At 31.7% G+C, this 13,104-nt stretch overlaps 2 protein-coding genes and 1 non-coding gene across 3 annotated transcripts; 2 read left to right on the top strand and 1 right to left on the bottom strand.

Moving 5' to 3' along the window:
* Positions 1-405: 405 nt before the first annotated feature.
* On the bottom strand, positions 406-2,313 carry RPH1 (resistance to phytophthora 1). Its single transcript, XM_047306862.2, has 4 exons — positions 1,921-2,313; positions 1,557-1,767; positions 773-942; positions 406-684 (listed from the first exon to the last, which is right to left on the bottom strand). The coding sequence occupies exons 1-4, from the start codon at positions 2,221-2,223 to the stop codon at positions 658-660; spliced, it is 711 nt and encodes a 236-aa protein (XP_047162818.1). The 5' UTR covers positions 2,224-2,313; the 3' UTR covers positions 406-657.
* Positions 2,314-3,163: 850 nt separating this feature from the next.
* Positions 3,164-3,245, top strand: TRNAS-UGA (transfer RNA serine (anticodon UGA)). Its single transcript has one exon. It is a non-coding gene; the product is annotated as a tRNA-Ser (tRNA).
* Positions 3,246-8,693: 5,448 nt separating this feature from the next.
* Positions 8,694-11,808, top strand: LOC124832611 (uncharacterized). The gene is made up of 4 exons (XM_047306863.2): positions 8,694-9,452; positions 10,879-11,086; positions 11,159-11,288; positions 11,387-11,808. The coding sequence occupies exons 1-4, from the start codon at positions 8,770-8,772 to the stop codon at positions 11,656-11,658; spliced, it is 1,293 nt and encodes a 430-aa protein (XP_047162819.1). The 5' UTR covers positions 8,694-8,769; the 3' UTR covers positions 11,659-11,808.
* Positions 11,809-13,104: the final 1,296 nt, after the last annotated feature.

Below are 13,104 nucleotides of genomic sequence, written 5' to 3'. Positions count from 1 at the left end.
TTCTCTGCAAATTGATAAATCAGGTATTATATTTTAAAGCAATAGTTGCTGGTGGATGTTGCTTCTCAAATCTCACTGATTATGATATGCAAAATACCGCACTTGTATCAGATTGCCGGTGCATTTGTGACAAGATAAAATGAGCGAAAGATATTGGTTTTCAGAATGCGGTATTTGCTGAATAAGCTCGAAATCAATGTATGGTGGGTTTTCTTATACTTTACCAATACATGAGTTGTATTCCAGAGACAATTTATCTGTTTAATTATTAAAGCATAATAAATTAATGTTAAGAACATATAATTTCGCCCTACGCTTCATTCAGCAGATACAGACCAGAATACAACTGTTTTCTAAATTTTGATTTTCGTGCAGTTAAGAAAAACGTTAAAGCCATAGAAAATCTGATATAAAATCCGTGTATAATGGCTACATTATATTTCATCTTTGGGAGATTACTGTTATGACATGGGAATTTCAGTTCTCTGAAATGTGAGACGCGCAACACATACAAAATGCAAAATTTTTTAAAGAACCTATAAGAAGAATGCATCTGTGACAATTCGTTGCTGTGTGGCATGTAGAATTAAGATCCATGATGTCAAGATCCAACAAGCCTTGAAGGCACGCTTTTGATGATAACCAAGTTTGAGTTCCCTAATCCGTTCTCTGAAACCATCCAACCTGCAAGAGACACGTTTTAGATAACAAGTTACAAGAAACTAAAGAAAACAAGTAACAACAAATATGGATAACTGGAAAGTAAATGTACCTTCCATGAATACATTCCAAGGAAGGCAACTACATCAGCCGACCAAACAATAGCAAATGACTTCCAAAAGAATGGGATTACAACATTGATCAATGGGACGAGGAGAAAAAGATAGTTGAGAGCTTCTTTCTCATTCTTTGAGCAATCTCGAGCTCGTAATGAAGGAATTGCTGCACATAAAGAATTCTATTCATCATATTTTTGAAAAACTAACTAAAGAACCATGACAAGTAAGACGTGAACAAAAATGGATATGACTCATCTATAGAAAGTAAAGTAATTAGTTTCAGTCCGAGAAAATCAATTGTCATCGATATTCTAATACCTTCATGATTTGTTATGTATCTGCACCAGAAATTGACCATTGGTTTTCCATTAACAGCTAAAATTGCCTCGTTTATTCTCTAAAGCAAAGTTTAAAAAAATCAGATTGGTAGTGCTATTTTGTTCATATAGCCAAGGTTTTTGGATTCTATGATTGTTGCATTCCATAATTTCCTGCAATATCAAAGATGGTGACGAATTGCAATCACAAACTTGTTTCCTGAAGTGACCGGATCCAAGAACAGCCAATAAGAAGGAGCTACTGATAATAATTAAATTTGGTTTCAATTTCAAATGCAAAGCATGAATCTGAGAAAAGCACAATCTTTAGAAGGTTCTGAAAATTTTTAACTGATCACACAAACTTCCTACAGAATGGTAAGTGCAAAACACGGAGCAGCAAGTAAGCAGTAGTTCTTTCATACAACAATAAATACAAAATCGGCAGGTAGAAACTTACTGAACATCCAGATGGACCACATTCCCATTAATCTCCAAATGTCAGGTTCATCAGAAGGAAATATGAGATTAAAAGACAAAGCTCCACCCAACAACATTGAAACATACCCTTGAACCTCAAAAACGGTGTACAAAACAGTTCCGGGCACTGCAGGGTTTTTGGTAGCTGTGGAAGCCCTTGGCGCAAAGGTAGCAGCAGTTTTCTGAGCAACCTGTCACATACCAAAACAAACATCAAAATCACCACCCACTTACCAACATGCAAACTTGGAGTTTTCCAAGAAAGCACGGGTTTTAACGAAATGGGAACCCTAAATTGAAATTCTTGAACGACCAGAAGTGGGAATTTAGAACTCAGAACCAACCTTTTTAAGTTCTTTGTCAATTGGAGCAGAAAAAGTAGACGTGTTGTCCTGGTTGGTTTTCTCTTCAGCGTTCGTCTCCTCTACAAGTTCCTCAGTCACTATTTGCATGTCTACTTCATCGGAAGTGGCCCGTGCAGAGAGCTTGGCATGAACGAGAGAGTGTGAGAAGACATTGGTAGTAAGTGTGGAACCGAATCTTGTAACGTTAACAACGTTTGTGTTGTTGTTTCGAACCTGAGAGAGAGAAGAGTAGGGAACCGCCCAAAGGTAACGGTTTGTAGAAGGTGAGATTACCGTGTTCATGTTTTTTTTTTTTGGTTCTGAAATTAAGTTTTCATCGGAAACTGAAACTCCACGACGATGAGAAGGAGGAAGATAAGGAATGTGAGGTGGAATTGGAACAAAGAATAGCGATGACGGTTAAACGACAACGTTTAGGAACCTGGTTAAACTCTAACTGAATTTATTTGTTTCATTTATTTTTCGTCAAGTAATTGTGCTATTTGGGTATAATTTTTTTTTTTATTTTTTTTGTCTTTTACATAAATATTTAAACATAAAAATAAAACAAACTACAATCACTATCTAATTATTTATTAAAATAATAAATAATAAATAAAACTAAAATAAATACACATTTCAAAATTAAACAAAATTTTTTTAACCTTTTTTTTTCGTGATAAAAAATTTTTACCTAAAAGGAATTTAAAAAGTTTACTTAAAATAAAGGATTTGGGCTTAGTAATAAGAAGAGACTATACTAGTCCAAAGCAATACGAAATTGAATTCTTGTATATGAATAGTATAAGTACGTTAAAATATGAAATAATGTTTTATGTTTCTTTTGTACTCCCTTTATTTTGAAAACTATGAATATTAGAAATCGTTAAAATATATATATTTGGTCATAAAAAATTTTGGAAATACATTTACATAAATTTTATGAAAATGTAGTGTAGTGTGGTTTTCTAATATAAATTTTTGATTATTTTACTCGATGAAATGATCTAATAACAGTAACTATGAAATTTTAGTTTAATATTCTTTTAAATTAAGAAATTTAGATTTTCATCTTCTCGTGGAAAGCCATTGATAAGAGCAAATTTTATTCGTTAATAATGATTTTAATACTTATTTATTTGAGTTTAAGAAGAAAATCCTTGTAAAAATTTTAAAGGATATATTTTTGTGAAATATTTTGTACAATAATATTTAAAGCGTAGATTAGCTTTACGTCTTAACAGTCGATATGTCCGAGTGGTTAAGGAGACAGACTTGAAATCTGTTGGGCTTCGCCCGCGCAGGTTCGAACCCTGCTGTCGACGACGAACTCTTTTGAATTTCTTCTTGTTACTTAGATTTTTTTTTTTTAAATTTTATATCATTATCTAACTTTATTAATTTTATACATCACGTAGAATGGAAAACATATGAAAAAAATTTAGGAATACAAATATTTTAACACCACTTAAGATTAAGATGTTTTCTTTTTTGGATAAAATAAACAATTTCTGAAACCAAATGGAAAATATTTATTTTGCAGAACCTAGTTTTTTTTTTCTAACGCTAAAATAACCCAAACTTATTTTAGAAAAAGTAAAAAAAAAACTATTTAAACCTAGATAATAACATACAAAGCTGAAGCTGTCTGCTTGGCATCGATTTAGTAAGTGTTGTCTACTAAGAAGGAATACTTAGTCTTGTGTACTCTAGAGTGAATTATTTATGTTATGACAATCATGGAAAACTTAATAACGATACTTTGAGAATATTTTTTGATAATATTTTAACATTATTAACGTGTTATTTTGTGATTAGTTTAAAATTATTCTATAATTAATAATAATAATTATAAATACCAACATGGATCAATCACGTAATGACATATAGATAGTGTTAAAATATTATCAAAAAAATATTGTCAAAGTATTATTATCTGAAAATTTATATTAAATTTTTGGACTCTTAAAAGTAGTACAATAACACAGTTTTGGTGCTTGTGGAATTAAATTAGTCTTGTGCATTAATTAGCCTCTATTAACAACTGTGTATTAAGATTGTTTTCAGGGTACTCAAGAATTAACATAGCTAGGTGCAGCTGACCCTCATTTGGACACGGTTAGTTTATATCACGAATGATGTCAACTTCGGTACCACTGTCGTGGTGTTAGCCCCACTTAACAACAATTTAAGCTAATACTAATCTACTGTTCTTTCTTAATATTTCTCAATGATGAGAAAAAGAAGACTAAATAGTGATTATTTTCGGAACAATGATTGAGCATCCTGATGTAATGAGTCCAATTCACGAAATCTGAGAATATATTGTCTCTGATTCATGTGACGTTAAACTGGGATCATAATAATTATGGCCAACTTTCATCACCGTGGAGCTGATGAAGTGTCTGCAATAGAAATGTTAAATTGCATTTGTAAAGGCAAAACGCCAGCGTGATGTTATTTATATACTTAGTACCCACTAACCCAACCATACTTGCATGTTCTCTCATAATAATGCATCTTTACCACAGCTCATTCGCAGCCTACGAATAAATTATGTTATATATATATATATATATATACACACACAGAATTTCATATATTTGCTGATAAAGATAAAACAAAGCTCATGACGTACGTATTCACAAACTTTTTGTTAAACCAAGTGCTGGGTCTGGCCGTTGGAAGTTCCTTTCACTGTAACTATTTATAGCAGATCATTTTTATTTCTGTAAAATGCTAGAATGTTTAAGGTATGTTAATTAATCTCGTCACCTAATTAACTTTGTTTATGAATTTTAAGGAATTTTAATACTACACTTTCGGTATCTTCTTTGTTTTCTATATATCAGGATTTCTTCCTTGTAAATTTAGCAAAAATAAATAAATTAAGAAAAAAACTCTGTACTAATTAGTGTTGGTCTGAACAGAACTCAACTCATCAAGTCTATCTTTATTAAGAAGTCTTAGATGATAACATAATTAGTTTCAATCCCAAAAGTAAGCTATTATGAGGGAGATGTTTGTTGTTACCTTTTATCAGGAGAAGAATTGAATTTAAAACCTCTCCCATCTTTTCTTTCAAATTTTTTAAATCAACTTTATATTTTTTAAATGTTGATAAAAAAATTAAACTTACAATTTTTACCACTGATTCTCTCGATTTTTACTACTATACAAATTATATATATATAATTCCTTAAGACAGAGCTTGGATGACCAGATTTATTCATTTGGCATCTTATTTGACAGGTCAAAATCAACTAGACCCACATATTAGTTCATACCAATAAATATACGAACTTTTCTTAATCTTCATTTTGCAAACAATGATTTTAGTGGGTATCATTTGTCGATATTTTGGTGTTCGTTTCCTCTGTTTAAAAAATTTGGAAATCCAAGTGTTAGTTTAAGTCCCACATTGAATAAAAATGAGAAAGTAGAATAATATATAAAGGTGAAAAACCCATTATTCCATATGTAATTCGTGTTTGTGTAACTCACATGTAGCTCTTCCTCCTTGATAAACCCAACAATAAATACTATGTGAATTTTTGTGTTTTTTTTAATTAATTGTAATCCTTTTTTATAACTCAACAAGACTTGAAAAGAAGAAAAACAACAAATTTCAGTTTTTGGTATTTGATAAAGCATGAACTATGAACGTGTAGTATAATATCAACAACAAAGAAGTTCAATCAAATAACAACAACAAACAAATTCTTCAAAATGAAAACTAACAACAAACACTAGTGTATATGTAATTAGTGGATAACAAATATTGTAATATTTGTTTACATGGGTCAGATACAATATTATACTATCACTATGTAGATATCTATTAATAAGAAAATATTAAATTTAAAATTTAATTTATATTTTATTAAATTAAAATTATTTATATTTTATTAGGTTAAATTTGATTAAAATTAAAATTTAATTTATATTATATATATTTTAGTTTTTTGTAATTTACTTAAATTTTATTTTAGAAATGTATAAAATATTATTTTTTAAATATTTTAAAAGCACCTTATGAATTCTAGCATTTTACGAAATAGATAACAAATAGATTTCTTTATTAGAAATTCGGGCTGCGGATTAGAATATCTCTCACTAACTTATTATCATCCCTACTCCCAATCAACTATTTGTACGCTAGAATGTCATAAACCTTTTTCCTTTCAATCTTAATCCCAAGGTTCATTTTCTTAAGAAATTGACACCACGTGATTTGCATTACATTTTACATGTTAGATGTTGCGGATGTTTGCCTTGTCACAAATGTACCATATCACTATTACCTTGTACCATATATGTGGAACTATTGTTTACATGTCACTACGTACACATACAAAATCAAGAAGCTTATCTCGCAAACATCATCTTCTTTAAGGAAAGGTTAATTGTCTTTTTCTTATAAGAAGCTTCTACTTATAACTTAATGTATTACTTATTATCTTCAAATGAAACCAAACGAGAAAGGAAAAAAATCCAAGGTTAATGTAAAATACTGAAAGGGAAAGGTGATGTGCTGAGGCTGGTCCCCACTACTAACATAATGGGTTTTATATCATATACAATCTCACTTATCTATGTTTTAGATTGTTAAAAAAATTGGTAGGGTATGGGAGAAGAAATTTTTAATTGTCATTGAACAGTTCAATTCCAGTCAATCTTTATGTGCTACTTTTATTCATAAAAAAATACTATATATTCTGTTACATATGTTATAAAATTTAGGTTTAATAGCCAATTTAGTCCCCACTTTGGTTAAAAAATCTCAATTTAGTCCCTCGTTATAAAAGTGTTTTACATTAGTCCTAACTTTTAAAATAGTGGGTCAGATTTGTCCCTTTCGTTAAATATAAGTTAACGAAATTAATCGATGATGATGTGACACAGCTTAAAGCTGATGTGTTAGATTGGTCCCTCGTTAGCTTTAAGTTGTGTCACATCATCATCCATTAATTTTGTTAACTTATATTTAACAGAAAGGACCAATCTGACCCACGATTTTAAAAGTTAGGACTAATTCAAAACACTTTTATAACGAGGGACTAAATTGAGATTTTTCAACCAAAGTGAGGACTAAATTGGCTATTAAACCTAAAATTTAAACATTGTTCAAGATTATAATAACCTTGATTGGAATCATATAATAATTTATGGTTTACGTTGACCTTAAATTCTAAATAAGAATATAATTTATGTGGCAATGAGTGGAGTTGTTGGCTGACAGTCATATTATTGCTATTAGATTTTTTTTTTCTGGTTTCTTGCATTTTTTAATTAAAAATAATGATAATTTAACAACATCTTTTTATAATATTTTAATATCATTTACGTGTAATTATATGATTAGTCCAAAATTACGTTATAATTTATGATAATAATCATAAACACTAACATAGATCAATCACAGAATGACACGTAGATAATATTAAAATATTGTTAAAAGAATGTTGTCAAAGTATCATTATTTAAAGTAGGAAAACTAGAAAAGAATAAGAGTACTTTTTTTCTAAAAGGTAACATAGATTATGACTATCATTTTATTGGCATATAAACTATGTGGAGCAAGCTTGTTTCCGTATAAGGCTAAAGGACATTTGTTTCATTAGTTAAATAAAAACAATTGAAGGAAGCCATTATCTTTCACATTGTGAATATGGCATGTTTGAGTCCCACCCATCTTTTCTTTTCTGCCGAAGAATGTCACCTTTAACCAAAAATAAACTCAAACTATCATTTATATCTTTAATTACACATGAAAAATTCTACCTTTGGGAGATTCTTAATCTTAAGCACTCTCAGGTTGGTTCATTGATCAATGTTACTTTTATAAACGAATTCTTATTTGTTTTCAAATGTATTATTACATTGAAGAATTTTATGATTCCAGCTTAACTTCCTAATGAAACAAACAAAGTCGATGATCAATATGATAATGTTTTGAGAAAAAAACGATTGGATTATAGAGATGTTATAGATGTAAATTAAATTCAATCAAAATGATAGGTTTACAAGTTTAACATGATAAGCACGTGAATTCTTTATCCAATAAAAGAAATTACAAACAGACGTATTGTCATTCCTAATGTCAAAAATAAGAAAATAATTTCACCTGATATAGTTGGCAATATCAACCATGTTGTAATAATGGAGATGTTATGTCGACATTCACATAAAGGTAGAAGAAAAACTTCTTTTAAGTAAATATAAAAAAGAAAGCTTAAATATAAATCCTAAACTGGCATACAAAATTAAAATTTATTTTTATTTTGATAAAAAGTTGTTTGTTTTAAACTGAAAATGAAAAATTATAATTTAACTATGTTTAACAGAAAAGAAATGAGATTGATTTTCTTTTTCCATTTTATTCTTTTGTTTTCCTTGAAGTGATGTTTTTTGCTAGTGAAGGTGGTACCTTTTTCATGTTAGACATGTAGCGGACATGCAGTGAAGCTGTCATCATTAGGCATGTGCCCTAAACAAAAGTAACATTATTACTTTTCTTGTTTTCACCAATGCATGGAGCAGTTTGTCCATTTCTATTTTTTCTTATTAAAAAGACCCCACGTAGAATTTCACTGCAAACTCATCTGTCAGAATCCTGGCTTTCTCAAGTTGTCATTGTCACTAGCCACTCCCACACAACACACATCAAAGTCAGAAAAAAAAAATTAATGCATCATTAAATTCATTTACTCACATAATTAACCTAGTTAATAAGATTTTAAGATTGTCGTCTCCTATTTTATTCAATTAACCCTTCTGTACCACACTCAAATACAAAACTTTGGAACCACAAAATTAAAAACGCATAGAACTCAAAATTTCTTCATCATGCTTAAGCTCCTCAACAAGAACCTCCGTCGCCTCAGCTCCCTTCTCAAGTGGTCACTACGGCGTCGTTCCAAGTCCAAGCCTAGCTTCGGCAACCCCACTCCCAAACCTCACACCGAACCTCCCCCTCCTCCTTCCAAACCAATACGAATCGCTACGTTCAACGCCGCATTCTTCTCTATGGCACCGGTGCTTCCCGAACCAGACAGAAGCACCACCTCGGACGACGACAACGTGGAGCGACCAAAGTCAACGTACGACCGACCACCACGAAGCATTTTGAAACAGTCGCAGTCTCCGCTGTTGGGTAAGTCAAAGCTTCGAGTGTCGATCAACTTACCCGACAACGAGATTTCGCTGCGGCAAACGAGCTTCTCGGAGCACGAGAGAGCAAAAGGGTCGTTCTCATGGTCGTGGAGTTTCAGCGAGGGAGTGGAGGGAGAGAGAAACAGGAAAACGGTGCTTGAAGTTCTGAGAGAGGTAAACGCCGACGTTTTGGGGTTGCAAGACGTGAAGGCGGAGGAAGAAAACGGGATGAAGCCTTTGTCTGATTTGGCTCGAGCTTTGGGGATGAACTACGTCTTCGCCGAAAGCTGGGCCCCTCAATACGGCAACGCCGTTCTGTCAAAGTGGCCCATTAAACGCTGGAAGCTGCAGAAAATCTTCGACCACACCGATTTCAGGTATTTATCGATTAATCAATTATTGTAATTACAATTTGCTTCATTTGAACCAGTGCTAACGAAAAATAAAAAAAGATATTATAAAATAAATGTAAAGAATTTATATATATGAAAATATAATTTGTGACGATTGTATGAACTGCAGGGAACCAAAATGTCCCCACCCTAGCTTTTGTGTTGTGTGTCAGCTATGGATCTGTGTTCATTTCAGATTTGACATTTTCCATCAACATTCTTGTGAACACATTTATGGATTATTCATTGCTCAATTTATTTACCTTTACAATACCGTTTAATACTTAACTTTTTTATTTATATTTAATATTGGAACTCACGCTGTATTTCCAATACGACATTAAAATTATATAGCATATGATTTTTTTTAATAGAAATGATAATTTGAGAATCACTTATCTTTGATATTATTTTTTAATTTTTTCTAAAGTATAAATATTTATTTTTTATGATTATTTTTATTTTTGTAAAATATGTCAAAATAAATGTAAACGTGTTTCATTTCAATATTTTCATTTCTTTAAACATTATACATTATAAGTGTAACAAGTGTAGTTTAAAACAGTATAATTAATAAAATATGAAATTAAAAGTGTAGAAAAAAATTACCAGGGGAATAAAAAATAGGGTTAAATATGTTTTTAGTCCCTAAACTATTGGTCGTTTCTGGTTTTCGTCCCTATTTTAAAGTAAGGTACAATTTGGTCCTCATTCTTTTCGAAAACGTTCGTTTTAGTCCTCGAAAACTAAACACTATTTAAAAATTTGGTCCTCATTTAGCAACAAATGAGGACTAAAACCAAAATTCCGAGGACTAAAACGAACGTTTCGAAAAGAATGAGGACCAAATTGTACCTTACTTTGAAAGAGGGACGAAAACCAGAAACGGCTAATAGTTTAGGGACTAAAAACATATTTAACCCTAAAAAATATAGCATTCTTCTCGAACATGTTTCTTTTGTTTTTATTTCAGTGTAGAAGCGATACAATAAAATAGTTTTACGTTTGGGGTCAGGAAAATTTGTAGAATTTGTACAATGTTATATACGTATGAAATTATGATCATTTTGTAATGTTGCAAAAACTTAGTAATTTTGGCGTTTCAAAGCAATAGCTTGACGTCCAATCTGTGTGATCATGAAGGAGAGTAAGAATATTACATCACTGACTTGCTCAATTTCAGAATGATTGAAAGCAAGAAATTATTATACTTTAATCCGAAGGTACTCGGTAGAGAATGATTATGGTAATATTAGTGGAAATCCAGCCTGTGAAAGGTTGGAACTTGAAAATAATTTAGCCAGAACAATTACAGTTAAAGGAAATGTCTGTTAAAATTGGTGAGTTACAATGACTTAGTAACAAGGGTGAGTGAATGTGACATACAACAAATTGCAATTTTATGCACCAGGAATGTTCTGAAGGCCACTATCGATGTACCCGAAGAAGGTGAACTGTACTTTTACTGCACCCACCTTGATCATCTTGACGAGAATTTGAGGATGAAGCAGATAAATGCAATAATTCAATCTAATGATGAGCCACACATTTTAGCTGGTGGTCTTAATTCGCTTGATGAATCGGATTATTCCCACGAAAGATGGACAGATATTGTTAAGGTATATCCATCACATCCTCAAATTTCTCAAAAAGCAAAGATGAAAACTTTGAATCGGTTCGTTTGTGTGTAGTACTATGAGGAGATGGGAAAGCCAACACCCAAGGTTGAAGTGATGAAATATCTCAAGAACAGACACTACACAGATGCAAAGGACTTTTCAGGGGAATATGAGTCTGTTGTCATGATCGCCAAAGGACAAAGTACAACAACAATAACAACCTCTTTTATTGTTTATCTTTATGAAGTTGTTCATGTTTATTCTTGTACTGAGTTGATTAAGATTAAAAATTTTATGCAGGTGTTCAAGGTACGTGCAAGTATGGGACTCGGGTAGATTACATATTATCATCCTCAGATTCTCCATACCAATTTGTTTCAGGGTCTTACTTAGTCCTTTCTTCCAAAGGGACTTCAGATCATCACATAGTGAAAGTTGATGTGGTAAAAGTGAATAGAAATCCTCAAGAAAATCTGACAGAGAAGCAGGAACAACCTCGACACAAAGTTCAGAGAATAAAATCAACTCCATCCAAATGTATATGGAAAACACAAACTGCAGATATAGATTGAATTCTTTTCTTTCTACATTTTTTTTTCGCTAATTTTGAAGATGGAGCAGTACTTAGTTTTGTTCCTGCTTACAGCTTCCTAATTCTGTTCTGTATATTATTCAAAAGAATTAGACGTATGAAATAAGGGTGATATCTGATGAGTTGCACATTTTCTTTTTTAATTTCTGGGATTTGCATAGCCTTGGATTACTATATCTTACTCAATCACTCTTGTAAGGAATAAGGAAATTGGGACAACTTTTTCACCTACATTTAAGTTGTTAGAACTGTAATTTCATATTGCTGAGTTATGCATTGAAAATTCTATTTTGCACTTTAATTTCATATTAGAGTTATGCATTGAAAATTCACTGTTCAAATTAATTTTATTGATCTAACCATTATTAATTGAAGTTTTATTCAATAAATTATATGTGTCAAGTTTCTATAACATTTTAAGATCATTTAATAGTGTATTAAATGAACTTAAATGGTCAAAATCTCATACAGGTCTCCTACTTATTCATTTTTTCAATTGGGTTCTTATTTTTTAAAAATTAAAACAAATAGAGGCATTTGACAAATGTCGTTTAAGAGACCATTTCGTAGCATGCTAACAATAGTATTTTAAATGACGTGGTATGATATATATGGTAATTAGATTATTGTGACCTGTAATTCCTAATTTTTGAATTAAAAAATTGGAGGAATTTCTTAATCAAATTTGTCTTCCACCTCCAGAATCCTAAATCCTTTTTCCTTCCTTGTGCCGCCATTTTAACCCTAGCCGTCGTCATTGACTCACCAATCATCTACGTCTCAACTATCAACCTTCTCAACACCATGTGTCGCTGCCACAAAATCTCTTCTCTTAGGCCTTGTTCGCTTGAAGGGATTTGGGAGAGAGTAATTGAAGGGATTTGAAGATAAATTTTTTTCTTGTTTATTTGAGTGAATTTGGAGGTAAATTAGAGTGTATTTGGAAGTAAAATTTGTGAGAATTAGTGTAGGATTTTATTGACGTGACAGATTAAAAAAATTTACTTCCAAATCCACTCTCATTTACCTCCAAATTCATTCAAATAAACAATAAAAAACTTTATCTTCAAATCCTCTCAAATCCCCTCAATTACTCTCCCACAAATCCCCTCAATTACTCTCCCACAAATCCATTCAAGTGAACAAGGCCTTAGGCTATCATGTCGCCATTAGGCACCACATACAACCACAACATAGAAATGCAACTCGCACAAAAAATGTCACGAAACCAAATCACCATCATCATCTTCGCCTAACCTTCATCGCGACTCACCTCCATCATTCTTACCATCACCGGACCTGCAAACCCAAAATAAGAAAACACACAAAACCCAAATCACTTCAACGCGCCACCACTAAATCCTCAGGCTGCCGTCGTCATTAACCCTAATCTGCGCCTCCTTACGGTTCAAATCCAGCAACCTGC

Source organism: Vigna umbellata, chromosome 5, assembly GCF_029865625.1.
Source record: "Vigna umbellata cultivar VRB3 chromosome 5, Vumbellata_1.0, whole genome shotgun sequence".
Classification (NCBI taxonomy): domain Eukaryota; kingdom Viridiplantae; phylum Streptophyta; class Magnoliopsida; order Fabales; family Fabaceae; genus Vigna; species Vigna umbellata.
The sequence above is the reverse complement of the archived record's forward strand: the minus strand, read 5'-3'. Positions and strand labels throughout refer to the sequence as shown.